The sequence below is a fragment of the Hirundo rustica genome, chromosome 3, assembly GCF_015227805.2.
Source record: "Hirundo rustica isolate bHirRus1 chromosome 3, bHirRus1.pri.v3, whole genome shotgun sequence".
In the NCBI taxonomy this organism is placed as follows: Eukaryota; Metazoa; Chordata; class Aves; order Passeriformes; family Hirundinidae; genus Hirundo; species Hirundo rustica.
Genome location: NC_053452.1, coordinates 21,915,120 through 21,935,620, shown reverse-complemented (window position 1 = coordinate 21,935,620; position 20,501 = coordinate 21,915,120). Strand labels below are relative to the sequence as shown.

The 20,501-nt window shown below is 37.0% G+C and overlaps 1 protein-coding gene across 1 annotated transcript in view; it reads right to left on the bottom strand.

The window, feature by feature from the left end:
* USH2A (usherin) overlaps window positions 1–20,501 on the bottom strand; it is a 391,984-nt gene that overhangs the window by 152,306 nt on the left and 219,177 nt on the right. Inside the window, exon 38 of the mRNA XM_040059986.2 lies at window positions 8,241–8,420. Within this exon, the coding sequence (XP_039915920.1) occupies window positions 8,241–8,420 (180 nt within the window). The remainder of the gene's footprint in view (window positions 1–8,240; window positions 8,421–20,501) is intronic.

Below are 20,501 nucleotides of genomic sequence, written 5' to 3'. Positions count from 1 at the left end.
AATTAATATAATTCAATACGGGACATATCTGTCTGCAACACGAAATACATTAATTCCCTTTCTCATTTTACTCAGCTGGAATTAATCTAAGAGCATAGTATCTCTTTGTTGGAGGAATAAGCATGATCTGCATAGAGATCCAAAGATAAAAAAAAAGACAGAAAGCAATCATGTATACATGAACATGCATATACTGATATATCATATACATTTTTGTGTGTGTGCACCTGAACAGGCATGCAGACATAAAAATCACATTTAGAAAGAAAAGAACAGTGAGAAAAATCTGTCAAATGCCAGGAATCAACAATTAAGGGCTAGAGACTCATAGTTGCTTGAAAGAAAGAGGGAAACCCACACCAATACTGCATTATAGAAACACCAGAGGAGAAGTGGTGACTATAGTCACTAATTATCACTCAACTTCCATTTTCCCTCCCTTTCTGCCTTTATAGAGAAGCTTATTTCTCCTCAGGTATTCAGCCAACTAACCTAAAGTTAACAACATAGATGTAACAGAACGAGGAGTGCTACATTAAGAAAAAGTAGGGAAAAGTCTAACTTAAAACACTACCAGAACAAATAATTAGCTATATGAAGGAAGAATGCTTCTTTTCTGCAAAGTGTTATAAGAATTCAGATAAAAAGTTTCAGATATTTTAAATTCAATTTCAGATCCTTTTCCAAACTACAGAGAAAACTTCCAAAATGTAGTTACTAAGAGAAATTTTTAACTGTATATAGAACCACACACACACACACACACACACAAACATATAACACAAAAAAAAAAAAACAAAAAAAAAAAAAAAAAAAAAAAAAAAAAAAACAAAAAAACCAAAACACAACACGCATTTTTATGACCATGAAGCTTAAGAAAGAGCATCTCTGATTTTTCCCTAGCTAAAGAGAGGAAAAGAACAGTGAATTTGATTGCCGGTACATTTAAACCTCAGCAAGGGCTTAAAAAAACCCCTAATTTTTCTCCCCATTAAGCTTTTTTCCCTTAATACGGAAATATGACAAATATGCAACAGAGTGACAGAACTTTGCCGGATGTGTACAGAGTTCATTGCAGTCAGAGGAGCTTCAAAACCTCCTGAACTGTTGAAAGTAGCTCAAGCCTTCAAACCTTGTCAATTTACTGAAATGCTTTAGGATCACCAGACAAATATCCATATTCTAGATGCTTCAAGCGCAAAAAATGCAGAATGACATGACCAAAGAAACACCCCCAGCAAACCAATGAAAAAACAAAAAACTCATATATATTTACCTTTGCTGACAGGTAATGAAAATGAAATTTTATTCCAAAACCTATAGGGCCAGGAGTTGTCAAAAAAAGAAAGTATAAAACCATGAATTTTTTAGAAAAGCAGTGCAAACCATCACAGCAAAGTTATACAATAATTGATCCGATTCCTAGTACTTACATATATCTGGAAAATGGTTCTAAAGACAAAATTCATGGTGTGATTTTTCAAATGCCTTCTGTATGTTTTCACCAGGAATTTCAACAGCATTCTATTACAGAATTCCTTCAACAGAGCCCAACTGATCACACAAACAATGGTGACTTCAGCTACAGTACTGAAAGATCTAGTTCAGATTTGCTCAGAATGAAAAGAAAAATCAAAAGCAAAAAACCCCCCAAGCATTAATAAGCTTGAGATTATATGAAACTGGCATACTTCATATAAATTGCGTCCTTTTTTGCGTACAATTTAAATTGGTCTGAAATAGGTTAATATGATAGTAGGCAACAGTTTTAAATAATGATCTACCTCGAAATTCCACAACAGCCCATTTATATATTCTTCTGTATTACTGAAGTACAATCAAGCTGTAGTTTTTCAGAATGGCATCTTCCCTAGTACAGATTTTTTTTCTCAGAATTCTTAAGTACTGGATCTCATGCTACAGCTAAGGTTTTGGAAAGACCTGAGTGAGACCTCTTCAGTGAGGTTAATTGCCTGCTTATAAATGATCAACTAGCTGTTGCACAGTTTTCCCTGTCTCATCTGGCTCTCCCTAAGCAAGCAAAACAATTTCATGTTCTTCCAGGCAACTAAAATTGCTGGTTTGATCTTCTTTTCCCAGATGTTTCATACTGCTCTAGAAGAGACGAAGGAACTGAGGAGCTGATAAATGCAGGTGCTTTAAGCATGGAAAGAGCACAGCTGGAACTACGGGAGATCTGCCCAGCCCCAAAAGCACAGGGTGCAAAGGCAAAAAGAAGGAGGCAATCAGAAGAAAAGGACATAACTGGAATGTCAAAGCCTGTTGGCAAAACTCCTCAGTTTTATGAGTAGGGTCTTACAGTAAGTTTCAATTTAAAGCAACCTTTATAATGTGTGGACCCCCAACAGGCTGCAATTTAGGAAAGTGAGCAGCAAAGAGGGCACCTCTGTGCCTCACACTGCCAGAGTTTGAAGACACAACTGTTCAGGAATGAGATTTCTCTCATCTCTTGCCATGCATAACACCCACTCAAAATCAAGAACGGACAAAGTACAAGCTCACTGAAAGGTGTGCTGAACAGCCTGGGACAGGGGAATAAAAGAAGAAAGTAGCACTAATGAAAATCAGACAATCAGTTCAATACTGCAGAGATTGGAGAATAATTACTGTTTCAGTAGAACAACTCCCAGTTTTCCTCACAAGCACTTTTGGAATTCTATCTTTATATCCGCATGAAATCACCTTTCTGGATAAAAGGAACTGGAATGGACAATTTACATAGCTTGTTACTGTCACTCTGTAATTAGCTAGGTCATTGATGAGAGATACAGAAGGGCTCTTTCCCCCTCCCTACTCTATCCCGGCCTCTCCTTAAAGCACACGCAGAAAAGATATGGTCACAATTTTCACTAAAAACTTTCTGTTAACACAGAAGATATAGAACAAAAGAATATTCTTGGATTCTTTCTCCTGGGTTTCTGTCTAAAGAGAGAAGGGAGAGAGAGGAAAAGGAGAAGGAGAAGAAGGAAAAGAGAGAAAAACAAGTAATGTCTCAAATATCTGAAATTTGTAGCAAAGGACGTTCTTTCAAAACAAATTTTATGGTGTGACTCAACATGACACTAGAAAGAATGGGAAACCAAATCTGTCTAACAGGAAAACTCTGGCATATTCAAGTTCAATTTTTCTTCCTAAACAATTCTGACTTAGCAACAGTTTGCTTTGTTCATTCCTCTAAGGAGACCTGCTGGCTTCAGTGATCAACTTCCATGACCAAATGCTTTCAGATGTGAACATATGTTGTGTGATGTGGTTCCTACTTTTTTGCATAATTAGATCAGTGGTCCCATGAAGAGGTTCGGTATCCAGTCTCCAAGGTGCTGCGACTTAAACTAGTGACTGAAACCCTCTAGTTGCAGGACACCATCTCCTGTAGATGTTGAACAAATATCAACAGCTACAGGTATGTAGGCTCGAGTTTTGCTGCTGAGAACAAGTCCAGGCAAAAAAAGATATGCAGTATTCCACAAAGAATCAGGGTACCAGCAAGAGGCAGGGGCTTAAGGGTCTAAGTTAAATTCTTACATCTTTCCCTGTTAGATATTCCTATATTTCCTGTGCAAATCACAGAGCACAGAATTGAACAACACACTTAATAAATCATGGCAGAGTTTAAAGAGGCACTTCACTACTTAGGCAGATTATTTTTTCAGAGTATCTTTCCTTTTACACAGGATGTATGTATCAATTCTTTGAGGCTCTTTTCTCAAGATAAATCAGCACCAAGTTAATGGTTTGCAATCCCCAGTATAAGAATCCACAGGGAGTCAACTCTACCTTGTGATACAGATCTACCATCCACAACAGTCTTCAGACCTCTTGTCATGACTTGGAAATCCAGTCCTTTTTCCAGATTTATAGGTGTTGATTGAGACTCCTCCTTCCTGCTTCCCATGAGAGCAGCAGCCTGTCCTTCATTTTGCATCTACTTATTCAACATAATCCACCTCCTTCCCATTCCCATTCCATACTCAGGCTTTGGTGGCCAGAAGAAGGGATGTTGGGGGTTAGATTCATCTTTTTTTTTACTTATAGAATTTTTTCCCATAAGTTGCTAGGAGACTACCTACTGGTTACTTCTGGGTGCTTGACCAAAACAAAAAGGTAGCCAAAAGTTGGGACGGGGAAGATCACAGGAGTTTTTGGGGCAAGTAAAGGACTGGGCTGGAGGCAGCTACGTTTTCTCTTGCTCTCGGCATCAGACGGAGGATGGCTGCTTGCTGTGACAGGAGTTCACTGCCACCACCAAGTCCGGTCCTGGGAAATATACCATCATCTGCTCGTGCGCCCAGGAATTCTGTCTGAGCTCCTCCTCCTGCCCTGCTGGAGCTGGGCCAGCCCTGCCCCGTTGTCACGGTTTCTTTGGCACTGCTCTTTTTTGCTATGGTGTGGCCCTGCACCCCCTACCCTGCTGGGACATCCCCCCTGCTTGCCAGGGATATCCCTGCTGTTCCATCTACGACCACGGAGCTTCTGATTTATCTCATCCACCAGCTCGGGATTTTCCACCATTCCAGCTTGGTGCTCTGAGAGTCCTGCAAGGGCACTGAGATCAGACTGCCCCGGGCTTTGTGAAACAAAGCCCCTCGAGGTTCCTGGTTCTGTTTATTATTAATGCTGTTGTTGCTGTTGTTTGTTTTGCTTTGTTATACATACTAGTAAAGAACTGTTACTCCTATTCCCATCTCTTTTCCTGAAACCCTTTAATTGCAAAATTATAATAATTTGGAGGGAGGGGGTTTACATTCTCCATTCTGAGGGAAGCTCCAGCTTTCCCTGGTGGATACCTGTCTTTCTAAATCAAGACAAGGGAATAAATAGATTTAACTAGAAAATAAGCTATTACCAGCAGTGATCACAAAGTTCCTTTCTGCTAGCTCACCATCCCTTATTACAAAGCAATTCCAAAATAATGGGGTCTTCTGTGTGCCACTACATCCGAAATAATTGCACTCATTGAGGAGAGAAATGTACAACCAAAAAACTCTCTGCAAAAGGTGTTCTCCCAGAATTTTGCAGTTTTATATCTTCTCTCTATTACTTTAATTGATTTAGCTAATTAAATTAATTCTAAAACAATTTGTTTTCCAGATCTTTTACTAGCTGGCATCCTCAAATTAGGATGAAGCAATGACTAGTATATTATTTTTTTACAGCTTCTACCAAAGCGGTTTAGGACAAGAAAAATTTATTCTTTTTGGAAAAAATATAAAACTCAAAAAAATTTACTTCTACCTCTGCAGTATGAAATTTGTCACTAATCATTTTAAACTATGCCCTTTTATGCTTCTTCCATCTCTTTTAGCTTTCTATGCAGTTCTTTGATGTAACAAAGACAGTTTCAGACAAGATTTCAGTTCATCTGGAAAAAAAAAAAGCATTAAGTCTTGAGGCAAAAAGCAGTGTATTTAAAATTTATATACTCCATAATGCCTTTGTTCTGAACTTGAACATCCTGAAAAACTTCTCTCTTTTGCTTTCTGATTCTGAAGATCATTTCTTCTCATGGTTTCAGCTTATTATTATGCAACAGTGACTTTAACTGGTGGTTCCAGCATTTAAGTACATGCACAGTCATGGCTGAACCCTTCTGATCAATTGCCAATCCATACAGGTTTGACTGATAAAAGAGCCAATTAGATTTAAGCAAATTAAGGGACATCACCAATGTCAACCACTTATTAAACTGAATGCTGAATTCCATGCATACCAAACACTAATGCACCAAGTCCCATTAAGAGTTGAAATCCTAACCCCATTAGTAACTCCAGACCACTACAGGGTAAGGGTCAAAAGAAAGTTTCATATTTATGGATTAACATTTGGATTCAGTTTTTATTTTTTTTAATCTTTCCAAGAACTCTTGAACCTGCACTGCAATTTTAGTTGAGAGTGTAGATAAAATAAATTTCTTATTTCTAGGATATTTTTTTTGAGTGTTGACTTTAAGCATGGAAAATGAGTTTGATAAGAAATTAATATATATTCAGTCAGGTAATACTAAGGATTTGGTGTGCTTTATATTGTGTGCAATGTGTTTTAAAGCTAAAAAAGAAGGAACAAAAGAAATGCATGTTGGAAAAAAGAAGTATCATAATTGTAAGAGTGATCAGCAATAACTTCAAAATGGAATACTCCTTTGTCCTCTATCACTCTACCTCTTAGACCATCTTCCATCAAGTTCCACAAACTACTCTCCAGTGTAGATTTCTTAAATAGTATTTTTCCGGTACCCTTGAAAAGAGAATGCTACATTTTAACACTCATTAGAAGACACTGCTTTTGTACATAGTGAGACCTTCTTTACATTTTGATCAAACAAAATTTCTGTCTAAGTGAAATCTTGGTCACTGAAGTAAAAAAATAAAATTCTTTCTTATTTAAGTAGCATCTAGATTTCATTTAATGATTTAGAAAGTGTGAAGGCACTGAATACTGCCCAGTGTAAAATTACCATTATACTCATAATTTAGCATGCAATGGAATTGTATAACATTCAAAGGCTCATTATAATAAACTTCTCAGTAAAGCAAACAGATATTGTCCTAGATCCACACGTGTGTGTCTGTACATGTGTACGCATAGAGCGAAAACACGGTGTGTGAGAGAGCACTTCTCTCATACCGCTTCATTTATTATTCATTTCTCTACAGATCACAGTCCACTGGACAATAGTATGGAAGATTTCTTTAATAACTCTCACTGCTAATTTAATTCTACTTAAACACACATATCCTAGTGAATGCCACATGCTTTTCAGCATGATTTTATGTGTAAATCAGGATAATATGTTTTCAGATCATTAACTAAAAGGAAGCATGAACTAAAACCTATTTAACCAATGAGGTATTGCTTTTAAACTACCACAAGGTCATAAAAAAGATCATTTCAAAGCTATAAGTTTTCTAATTGTAATCAACAACAATCTAATGATGAGAGAAAGTGTATCTTAATGGCTGTCATAAACTCGTGCACATCCTTGCTTATCCTTAAAGATTCTTTACTTTGTCATCTGGTGAAATTTTCACTACCAAATTTTGCTAAGCAAAATTGAAATGTGACACTGTAGCTGGAAATATCAGTGTCTTACTGCTCAGTCTTAAATGCACACTAAAACTCAGATGTGGTTTTATTATTATATGAGAATGTATATTTGTTAATAGTAGGTGCAACTTGACAATTGGATTGGAAAGCATAAAATGTGCTAGAAATTTACTTTTTCCTTGTTTCTCAGTAATCTGTCATAAAATCTCTATATTGTATTTACTCACTTTTCTGAAGTCCCCAAACCAAATCCATCTGTTTGCAAGTTTTTGAGCTGTATGGTTTATGGTTTTTCTTTCCTTCTCCTTTTTTGCTTTTCTTTTGCTTTCAAATGGTATGTATGCCCCTTTACACTGTTCTTGCTCAACAGCTACACCACACATCTCTCAAAAACAAGTGTTGTTGGACTCCCACTTAAAAATTCAAAATTGCCTTAAATTAATTGTATCCATTGAAATTTATTTAACAAAAACTAATAAGGTAGGTTGTCTATGAAAAGAAAATTCAAAAGTAGCACATCTACATCAGCTATAAATGTAAGTTTTCTTGGAAAAAAATCCAAACAAAAACAAAGCCACAAAACAACTCATTGTACAATGTTTAGGACATATTTACTCAATTCACTTATTTCAAATTGTTATGGAGATAATATCCAGACTGGCTTACAGCCTAATTCACTGTAAATCAGTACATTGCAATTGACTTTCTTACAGCTACATTATTTTGTGGATTCTGGCTCAATATATCGCCAATGGTTTATATTGCTATTATTAAACAAATTCTCTATGTCTGTCCAGTAAGTGCTCCTTGTCAGCACTTACAACTTTTCCTCTAAAACACATTATAAAGTGCAGGTGAGTCTCTCCATATTCTTGGGCTAGATTAGCTGTCCATGCCAGAATACACCAACATTCACAGGAAAAAAAAAAAAAAATGAAGTACATAATGCACTTCTCACCTCTGTAATACGCTAACTACACAGCTATGTACTTTAATTTTCTAGTTCTTAAATGGAAGTGAAAAATAAGAAGCCAAAAAGAACAATTTTGTGAGTAAGAACTACTAACACATTCTTCTGAACTTCAGTCCTCAACTGCGATAATAAATAACATTTTGTTGAACAGAGTGTTCGTGTAATTGTTACATGCACAGAAAAAGTATTTTTTCATACTTACCTCCTGGAGGCATGACTATGGTTATAGCATCACTTATCAAGCTGCCCTGGCTGTTGGATGCATTCACTTGTACCGTGTAGTTAGAAAATGGAATAAGTCCTTTAATGGGAACCCATACATTGAATTCCTTGCTGCTGCACAACATCCGAGTATCATTTACAATAGAATAATTAGCATTATCTGTTATGGAAAAACAAGAGGGGGAGGGAAAGAACAAATGTTAGACCTTGCACATGCTACAATGCACTTTCTTTATGAACCAAGTCTTATTTCTGCTTAAATGAAGAGTTGCTATTTTTACCAGTAACACACACAGATTTTTGGTCTGTTGGGAAGAAAAACTATTATTCACAATTTCTTCTCCTTCTGCCAACAGTTTGTGGCATTCATAATTCTTGGAAAATAAGCAAACAAATACATGAACCAACCAGTTGCAAAGCTGACTGCAATAGAAAGCAAACAGAAGTTCCAGAACAGTTCTGTGATAATTGCGGATTCAAAACATTAACAATAATTCTTACACCCATGAAAGACTGGCAAAACTTTTTAATTTTGTTAGAAAAACTGTTAACTTAGGAGTTGATAAGCAAATTCCATTGCATGCATTACAAATAGCCATCTGCAGTAACAGAGGTTTTCCAGCATGGCCCAAAGTTCTCTCAAAGACAATACAAGGATGTGAAGTACTCAGTTTATCAGTTGAAACCATCAGAGGACACCACAGCAAGCAAGCTGGCCTTTGCAGCCCTTTTAAGATCCCATACTTAAGATAAGACAATATTCTACCCTACAAAAAGCAAACCTTTCCAAAATATCTAGTTGGACGAGAAAATAAAATATTATATGTCAAGTAACATTTTTTTTTACTTAATGAAGACCTTGGTCACATATCTGAGAGCCAAGCTGACTCACGTAAATATCATCTTATATTTTGAGTATATGAAGTGTTATATTATTATTATTATTAATAATAATAATAATAATTTATTTGAATATTTATATATATTTATATTAATTATTTATAACTCTCCATCATTCCATGGAGAGCCCTCACACTGAAGTCAATGAAAATTCTGTATTAAAAACAACAGCAGAATCACACAAGTCTAAGACCACAGTTATGAGAATGAGAACAAACAGACTATAACTATAAAAATATTGTAAATCACTTAAGCCATTGCCACAGCTAGAAGATTCAATATTTACATGTGAGTCTTCTACAAAATCTAAATAAGACAGAATTACAAAAAACCTAGAAAAATCAATCTTTTAATTAATTTTTAAGGGACACTCATTGGACTTAGAAATTTTGAAGCAAGTTTCAAGTGAACTATTAAAACAGAAATGATATTAAACCAGAAACAATTTTTCAAATACTCCATGTTTCTATGATGTGCACTAAGGTGCATTTGCAGTACATTTCAGTCTTGCTTACATTACATTTTACCACAGATGAGTGATCTGGGTTTCCTCTAATTTGGGGATTCCTATGAACAATTTGGTTCATTTGTGGTGCAAATCCAAACCCTTCCTTTATTTTGGTGTTTATGACATTCACTGGTGTTTTCAGTTATTCTACTGGTAACATACAAAAACTTATTTTTTCAGGTTTTGGGCAGTGGGATAGGTTTGCAAAACTTTTTTATAAATCTGCCCTGTAGCCTAGTTCATCATTGCTCAAATTCCACCTGGATAGCACCCTAGCATAGCACCAGACCACCCAAACACACTACAGTAGCGTGAAGGTAGAATGATTTCATGAAGTTTCATGGATTCATTTTGGATTTCACTTAAGTTTATTTGAGACACTCTGTTTTAGGTACAGCAATGGAGGCAAAGCCTCTTTACATGCAAGAAGAACAACCGCGTTTTACACGTTCCACATACAGAATCCTGCAGAAGCAAAGTTATTTTGTCTAAGATTACTCTTATGTACTCAGGCTACTCAACCAGCACTAGAAAAATGCATCTGCATTACTTGATCTCAGCTTTTAAATTGTATATCAAACCATTCTTCAGCACCTTTGTGAAACTGTCCCTGTGTGTGATTTGGGAGAAGATACAATCCAGCAAAGCACTTTCCTGCTATTATCTATCACAGTCTTTGTGATGCTTGTGATTTATTATTTGTGAAGATCATGCAACAGTATTTGATATATACATTCTTAAGGTCCTAGGGACATTAAACACTTAAGGACTCAGCTGGCTGGGGAAAAAAAAAAAAAAGATGCATTTTTCAAACATTTCACCTCCAATGTCTGGGAAAGCTTAAAAATACAGTGTTAACAGATCAGCATATAGGCTAGAGTCAAATCTCAAGTATAAAAGAAATTTGTCTAACAGCAATTTATATATGCCAAATTCATGTGAAAATGAAACTTCTTCTATCCACAGTACAAATTTAACTTGTTAATATTTTAATTTCATCCACCTGAGCCTGGCAGGAAACCGTGTACTTCTTCTGCTATTTTTATTCCATTATTAATCTTTCTTTCAATGGCTAACTATACTATATTTTAAAAATACAGTTTCAAGTAACAGAAAATGAATTAAAAGGGTAACACTCTATTCCAAGTTGCCTGGATAACAACATTAATATACAGTAATTATACAATTAGTTGTAACATTAAATTCTAGTTATAGCAGAGTGATTACTCGGCAATTATAAGAAGTATATAATTACTCAATAATTAGGAGAAGTATGTAATTACATAACCATTTTATTCAGCTCAAAAATGAACTTGCAAATTTACAATGAGATAGACAACATAGCAGCTCAAAATTTTTCATTGCTTCTAGTAAAAAGCTAAAGAGTATTTGCAAGTTTCCTAGCCCAAATTTTACACAGACAAAAGGTGTTTTATCCCAATTCCCAGGCAAGGAACTTATTGCTGCTGGCAAGTAAAATGTTAGAAGAACATTTTTAAAATGCAGGTCTTGCTGCAGCTGACTTGCAATATGCAGCTTTGCCACTTCTCACTGCCTAAACTGCGCTTTCAGTGGGCTGGAAAATGCAGACACATAGGTTCAGCCTGACAGAAAGCGATACAGCGATAACCCTGTCATATCATTGCATGCCATTCCTGCCCACACTGCCTCAGTGTGGACCCAGTCTGTGAGTATAAGTGGATGAGGCCTCCCTTTTTCCAATTTTCCTGGTTGTTTTTCTCTCCATCCTGCTCACAAGTCCCACTGTAGCTCACCAGCAAATCAATTGCAGATCTAAACAGCAGTCACCTCAGACAGTGGTAACCGTTTGTTCTGCTTCAGACAAATGGTTTGTACCACAACACCTCCTCATTTCTGCCTTGCAATGCCCACCATGAACAGACACCAGCACCCCAACTAGCAAGATTCCCCCACAATTCTGTTAACATGGACACCCTAAAGGGGCAGAAAACAAACTCCTACATCCAGCTCACTGCATCTATGAACACTTAAGGCATGGAAACACCTGCACAAAGAGATGAATCCTGACGGGAGAGGCTCTTTGACACTATTTTCTATAACCTCTTAAAAAACCTAAATCCTTTGCAGACATGAAGATATTCCCCAAGATCCTTAATCTTTCCATATTTTTGCACAGTTATGGTTTTGTTCTTTTACTAGCCTTCCTGCTCCGTTCTCCAAATCTCCTCAAAATTATCTGAGGGACCTCTTTGCCTAAGGCTAATTGAGAAATACTTCTGCTGTTCCCAGTTTATTCCTAGCTTATACCAGATCCATGTACATTAGTTTTTCAGGAAAAGATCCATATGAAGAAATGAGGGCTAAAGAATATCCATAAATATACTCTAAAGCGATGTATAGGTGAAACAAAGGCAAGGAAAAAACCATACTTGTATTAAAAAGACACACAAATTTCAAAAGCACCGTTTAAAAGTGCTAAGCTTCAGAGAGCACTCTAGCTGGTGAGGATCTGTAGTTGAAGGTTCAGGACGGTTTTGAGTAGATGCTCTGCAGGGGACTCCCAAGCAGATGTGCATACCTGCTACTGAGCACCCCTGTAAATAGGTGAATTAAGCTCCTGTGAGTCAGTGGTGCGTAAATTACTGCTGTCCTGGGTCCCTCATCCTATGGGGTTCACTAGATTGAAATAACATAAATGGGTATCCTTTTCCATTCTTGTTATAATCATTGTCACAAGAATTTTAATGCCTCATATATTCCATAATTTTTTTCTGTGTGCCGTACTGCTCTGACCTTTTCAATATTCTGTAATTTGACTGGCTGGCGATTTCAAGTTCTCTCCTTTTTACAGCCTTATTAACTTGTGGGGAAGAGGTGAAATGCACAGCCAATCAGAATACATAATATTGCAAAGGTCACAGCAGTACAGTATAGCATCAGCAGACACAGAATACTGTATATTAGTCATTAGTATCCTGATATCTTATTCATGTGACAAAGGTTGTGAGGAGCACAGGAAATTGTACATGAAACCGTTCTCATGGCAAAGAAATAAAACAAGCTAAAAACATTCATCTTACATTTAAGATTTTTTTGTCCCCCTCAAATCTGGCACATTTAATGGCACTCTTTCCATCACGATCAAAATTTATGTTTTTAAGGGAAAAGGTAATAAACTGACATGTTTCCTTTTTATGTATTAAACAGAGAAAGACACATATTTCATTAGTGTGGGCAAATACCAAGTAATTCTATTAGTAGCACTGCACTTGTGATTAATATCAATCCATACTTTACATATAGTTCCATTATGTCCTGATAACCTTTTTTACTTTACAGAACATGTTGCCCTACAATATTCAAGCAGACAGAAGCAAAACTATTACCATTGTAGAAGATTACTCAAAGACGAAAGGTAGCAAAAATCCAGCTCAAGAGACAGTTAATGTGAGGATCCATACAAAGATTACCTAATTAACTATCACAAACACAGTTGTTTTTATGACTCCTTTATATGACTGTGAGCATACAGAGGTTAAGCCTTGTGCCTTGGGCCATGGAAAAAGTTAAGATCAGATCAGAATAGCAAAATAAAAATGAAACAAGAACTCACTTTTTCAGCTCTTTTCCCCAGAACTCATCCTCATTGTCACCATTTTCTGTCCCTCTTTGAGATACCTAGTTTGTGTCTCTCTGACACCACACCTTTGGGGGGAAATTCTGTGAATACACACTCTTCTTTGTGTCTTAGCTCATTCTTTTGTCCATTCGTTTTGCTTATTCTTCAGCCTCATTAACTACCACAAAAGCTACTTTCCTCCTAGCTAAGATTTTTCTCCCTCTCTTCCTTTCCCATTGTTTCTAAGGGAGTATTCAAATAAAAAAATATCACTTTCTATTTGTTTGATTATCCCAGTAGAAAGTCAGCTGAAATACTTCTTTGGTATTATTGGCAACTCCTTTCTCTTAAGAGCAGTAATAATGAACTCTTCTCAAATTGTCATCTCAATTGTTATATTGACTTGTGAAGTAGTTCGGCTTTGATGCCAATAACCCCTTTTCAACAAACTATTGGGTTTGGGTTTTTTTGAGATGAGGTTGGTTTTTATGTTTTGGCATTCTGTTTTGGAGGATTTTTCTTGGTTTGTTCTTTTTCTTTCTTTTTTTTTTCAGATGAGCACACTGCCGATTTTTTGTCTCAATGTCTTGAACCACTATTTTTTCCTCTTCTTCTGAACTGACAGATGTATTGTTCCTCTGGACATATCATGGTCACAGTCCATCAAACTGGGTTCAAAACTTAAAGACTCTCTTAACACATGAAAACTTCACTCTCATGGGCTACGAGGACTTGCTGAATGAAGCAAAATGAGTAATTTAAAAGTCCTCTGGGTAACTGGAAAAAATATGAATCCAAAGTATTAATTTTCTTGTAAATAAGAAGAGTTTCACATTATCTGCATTGAAAAACTTGATCTTATTCTTTTTTTCCTAGAAATTAAAAGAAGCCTTTAGTTTTAAAACTGAAAAATGGAAAATATTTGAAGAACAAGATCAAAATCTGCATTGGCGCATACAGCAGAAATCTGAAATCTGAAAGACCCAGTTTCTGACTAGTAGTGTCTGACTGGTACTCAAGTCATGACTCGAAGAGGCTTCTTACAGACTCAGATATGGTAGAGATATCTTAGATTGTCTTGAGACATACTGAATGTGCACACTGTCTGTCACTGACACTGGAAGGGGATTCCTCCTCTCTATTTAGCCTGGTGAGACACATCTGGAGAGTTCATCCTGTTCTGGGATCCCCAGCGTAACAGAGATCTGGACTTACTGCAGCGGAGTCCATGCAAAGATGATTAAAGCCTTGAAGAATATGTTACATGAAGAGGGTCTGAGAGAACTGAGGTTGTTTAGCCTAAAGAAGAGGAGGATCTTAAAAATGTGTAAATTATTAAAAATATCTGTTGTAAGGGCATAAAGTAGCAAAACATTTCTCAGCAATATATAACAGCAGAACAAAAGGTACTGAGCACATACAGAAAATACAAGAAATTCTGATTCTTAAACCTAAGAAAAAGCTTTTTTTACTTTGACATTGATCAAACAGTGGAACAAGTTGCTCAGAATCTCCAACTTTGATGATACTCAAAAGCCAGCTGGACACTGTCCTGGGCAATGTGGTCCAACCAACCTGGCTTGGAGAAGAGAGCTTGAACTGGTTGTTCCCTAGAGGTGCTCTCTGACCTCAGCTGTTATATGATCCTATGAAAATTTTCAGAACACTTCAAGAACCCTAAGGCAAAGCAGGGGTAGTCATTATGATGAAAGCATGTTCCTGTCAGTAGAAATAAGTGATCATTAGTGTTACAAACACTAAGTAATGTGCATTTATGTGCTCATTAATTCTATGGACTGAAATATGAATAAAGCCTGCAGCTTGATGTGAGAGCTCATTCAAGAAAGTTAGCACAGACCCCATGGATAGTTAATGACTACGGCCAAGATTAGGCTTTGTCATGATGGCAGGCAGGAAGGAGTCTTCTGTGTGTGGTCTCATCTACCCTTTGGAGCTTTGAGCTCAGTGCCATGAGGCTTTGAACTAAAAAATCCCTGCAATTTTTGATTAAGCTGCCAAGAAGAAACCTTTTTGATTTGAATTAGTGTTTTTGGTTTTTCTCACTACTCTTTCAAAAACACGGAAACATCTAATGAGTCTTGCAGCTGAGTCAGTCTCATTTAGACCTTCCAGTTAAAGCAGTGTTTTTGGTATAGTACTAAATCTCTGCTGTAATTATATTCATCTCTACTGTAACTGAATTTTTTGGCAATAGCACCAAGGGGCATCAGTCCTGGACCCCTCACACAACTCTCACTGTAGAGAGTGTTTTAGAGACATGCAGTAAGAACACTGCCCATTACCTTAACCAAACTCTGGAAAGCATTCTATGAGTACAACCAACTTCTCCGGATTTCAAAAAGGTTTCCTATATCCAAGCACTGTTATCCTGACACAAACAAGAGGAAGTGTCCCAGCAGTTTGGCAATCCAAGTGGCAAAACATCACATTTGACACAAGACATCAAACAGCAAAAGCATTTGCTGCACCTGCAATCTTGAGCTGATTGTAAGTTGTTGGGGGTTAAGTTTTCCTGTGGAATTTTTTCCCCCCCATAAGTTGCTAGGAGACTAAATACTGATAGTTAAAGGGTGCTTAACCTGTACAAAAGGTGTGGAACACTTAGTTTAGGGGGAAGGAAAGGCTCCCGGGATCTGAGGGTGGGGGTTCTTTTTTCTGCTCTCGTGTTTTTCCGGGGAGGACGGTCGGGCGACTGGTAGCTGCGTAGATTCCGCGGTTAACAGAGGGATTCGGTCCTGAGAATTCTATCATCTGTTGGAGCGCCCAGGAATTCAGAGTTTGTTCGCCTGCCCTGCTGGATTTTGGGTCAGCCCGGGTCCAGCTGCCGCGGCTTCTCCAGCACTGTTCACTCTGCCTGCCGGGATCCCCCCGCCTGCTGGGGACAACCCACCGTTTCCAGCCATCAGCCCTGGAGTTTCCACCGTTTCGGTTTGGTGCTCTTGGGGTCCCGAGAGATCAGACTGCCCGGGACTTGTGAGACAAAGCCCCTCGGGGTTCTTGGTTCTGTTTTATTATTATTATAATTCCTGTTGTTGTTTGTCTCTCCTGTTATATGTACTAGTAAAGGACTGTTATTCCTTTCCCCATAGCTCTGACCCATAGCTCTGACTGAAAAGGTTTTTTTTATCTTCCAAATTATAATAACACGGAGGGAAGGATTGGAATTCCCCATTCCTAGAGAGGCCTGCCTCTCCCTAGCAGATACCTGTCTTTTAAAACCAAGACATAAGTGCAGCAAATAGTTACTGATTTCATCCATTTTGTTTGAAGGGTTTTATAGACAAATTATGGGACTTGATCAAGTTTATTTCATGAGGGATTTTATACACTAAAAAGAAAATTCAGAAACAGTTAGCTTTTAAACCTTCAAGTTTGTTTCTCCATGGTTGGAACATTCTTTCTCTAGCTGCAGCAGTACATAAATGGAGATTATCACAGTATCTGGTTTCTGAATCTATGCCCATAATTCATGGATGCCAATAAGAATTTTCCATTCTCCAGGGACACTATCAGAAGGAGACTAGCTAAACACACAGAGCAGAACTTGGAGTCTCAAATCCATAATCAAATATCTAGATTGATTGTGTCACTTGCACTTGTATTGATTTCAATTGGAGCAGCTGACCCAAGGGAATAATAAAAATGTGGAATAAAACTGATTTATGAGAAGAAAATAAATCCTTTTGTGAGTGGTAATGAATTGGTACTATTTAACCCTTTCAATCACAGAGGGAGAACACTATTTATTTTTTTCAGAATGCTGAGTTAGCTGAAAGAAGTCATATAAAAAAGTCAATACCGTCAAATGCCATTACACTTAGTTGTAATACTTTGGAAGGAATGAAGCTCTAAACTTGATCTAGGATTTTTGTTTGACATATGACATTCTTTCGTTTTTTTCCAGTCACCTTTCATGAAGCGTCATACGCGATGCATTTGTAGATTGAAAGGACCACAGAATCACTCAGGTGACTGTTGTACTTACTTATAAATTATCTCCCTCTAGACTATTTAGGGCACAAACATGCAGAATAACGCAAACAGCCACATCAACTGCACACAATTGTCCCTTTAAAAGGATGACTTATCATAGTGATCTTTCTGGTACCACACTAGAAACTTATATAGTCAAAACATAATGTGATTGCCCCTTATAAAGTGCAAAGAAAAACTTCATCAAAGTCTTGTCAAATCCCAGTTTTCATCATGTTTTCTCTACCTGAGAAAATGTATTAGTCTCTAAAGAGAAGTTTACTTGTTTGAAGCCAACACACAGAAATATTCAACTCAATGTTGAATATTCAATTCAAATTCAATTTCTTTATCTGTGGAAGCTCTAGTCAGATTGTATATATCTTGTTTGGGTTATGTCATTGACATTAATCATACTGCGTTTAATGTCATAAATTGGTTTTTTTTGCATTTAGCAGTTACCATAGATACCTAAGCACAGTCAATGCAGTCTTCGTGTGGGTTAAAAACTCTGGAAGACATTCATTAACTAAAAGACTGTTTTTGTAGGAAAACTGATTGGCAAATTCCCTTTTACTCAATACTGTTTACCAGAGACATCTCTAGAAGACTGCTATTATTCCCTAGACTATTCCAAGGGAGTAGAAACATTCTTGGAGCCAATCCTGCTAGAGGCAGTCACTAGGAATTTCAGCCTGTTAAAACCTGACAATACATTCCTCATAAAAGTGGGTTTCAACCCTATGTGTCTGCTTTATCATATGTAACCAAAGAAATTACAAAGTACAAGACGGACAAAGTACATGTGACAAAAAACATAACCATGGGAATAGACTGATGCAGAAGATCAATTAAAACACCATCTGCGGTCTGATGCTAGAGTCTTTGCCAAAGAAATGGTCAGATGTAGGAATTAGAGAGTGACTTTAGTTTTGCTTTCCTTGGAGACACCTGTATTAAGGAAAAGAAAATAACAATATATCTGATACTGACAGGAATTATGCTATTAGATGGTGTTCAAAACCTACTGAAGCTCAACTAAACATTACTCAGTAATCATCCTGAAGTTCATGCAAAACCATGAGTTTTCTAGCCAGGCAAATCAAAATTTAAATGCGTACAATTGCAAGGCCAAATACCCCTAATTCCTCCTCTGGTAAAAAGATTAAATATGGCTATTTGAAAATGAGTTATGCATCCTCTTTGTTAGCCCCTCAAATGCCTTTGGGACTGATAAGTGCTGTAGGTCTGTAGCTACAACTAAAAAAAAGAGACAAAATGAGAGAGGAAGGGGACAAAACATGAAAAATCTCCTTAATGGCTGGCTTGGAAAAGCAGCTAAGGACTCCCACAAACGTATCCCACATTGAGAGTGGGGAGGTTATCTTTCTGGTGCAGAAGGTGGCAAGCATTTTGTAATAACTTTCTTTCCTCATTCTCAAGTCTTCAGCCCAAGACAGTCTAGGAACTTCAAGAGGCTTCATCATTCCTTTCCCCACTTCTGTTGCCATCTGCAGGTGGTGTCTTCCCCTTGCAGTCATTGCTTTTGCACTAGGTTGATTCTTAAAACTCCCTTTTTGACTTCTGTTTGGATATGATACTAAAAGTATTGGGTACACTATGCCAAGTTCAAGACTATAAGGGGAACTTTCTTATAGAAGTCAAATGAATAGCTGGTCTGACTTTTACTCTACTTATTCATATATATAGCAAATATTAAATTAAAAAGGTTAGATGGGAAACACTGATGTATGCATGCAAAAGTCAAATTGTTTATGCTCTATTCTGCTGTTAAAATTCTCCGCTTTGCCAAGAGAAGGAGTGGGCTACAACGAACCTTTCTGGTTCCAAATAAGCAGAGTAAGCAGAAAAATACTTTTTTTCTTTACAAAAGTACCCAATTAACTATCTGGTTGAAAAATATGGTTCTTAGATGATGTGTCATCAAAATAAGTTATAATAAATATTAAAAAACCCTCAAGAAGCCAAAAACCCCAAACTGAAAATAATGCGCGTTGATTTCTACATTCATAAGCAACAAAGTTCTACGTATAACCCTGCAACTTCGTGTTATGAAACTCTCTAAAGACATACAGTTAATTAAGGATTCTCTTTAGGTCAAACTCACATTCAAATGCATCACAACATCTTGGGGACTACAGATTTGGATTAATTTTGTGCTAACGCAGTCATCTGACAGAGGCAGGATAAGAATTTCCTCCAAATCTCTCCTCTGAAAAAGAGGTAATACCTGATTCTTCCTGTCCTAGAACTTAATTTCAAACACCAAGGTAGAATTAAAAATGACCTTGCATTCTATCTGAACCAACGTGAGAATAAATAGGAATGAATGAGGAAACTACTTGAGGGAAACAAGCCTGACTCTGTCATCTTTCTTTCCCCTCAAGTCCTCTGAGAATTGGGAGGGTATCAGCTAACAAGAACACTGATTATTCTTGAAGAGTGAAAAGCTGTTTGTGATCTGGTAGCATTAGTATTTTATGGCTTGGAATAACCTACTGCAAAGCAAATTCCTCTTTAAGGCTCCTCCCAAGCAGACATTGGGCCTTAAATGACTTAAGGTAAAGCAACTTGTCATTGCATGGTACTAAGCACAAGCAATGATGCCTGAGTGCTGCAGAACTTGGACAGAGCACTTAATTCCTCCATATGCTGTTTGCTGGAAACAAATACTTCTCTGGAAAACTAGAACATACCTACACAGAACAGAATGGCAGAACAGCCTCAATAACGCTCCTTCCTGTTTTTTAACGAGTACTTTCACAGAGAAATGTTTTCAGAAAAATGAAGAGTTGAATTTAAAAAAATGAAGGCTAATTGATACAGGTATTTCCCTTGAATACATCGTTAAATCATGGCCAAACCATGGAAAAATCCATTATAAGTATCCTCCTCTATAATCAAACAATCCAAATTATCTCCTGCTGAACTACATTTCACACTTGCAGTGAAAGTATGTGGAAAGACCTTTTCCATCAGTCTATGATAGCATTTGCTTGACTTTCAGTTTGGTTATTGATACTGTTAACAGGTACATACTATTTACCAACACCACGCCAAACCATCACCTTAAAATAAAAAAGTATCAGCAGTAGCAGAATTAAACTACAATGAAAAACAGGCAATGCATTACAAAACATTTATGTTGGAATCCAAAGTCAGGGATTTACATACATTACAGCTAAAACATTCTCCCTTGCTTTTATGCATTACAGTGT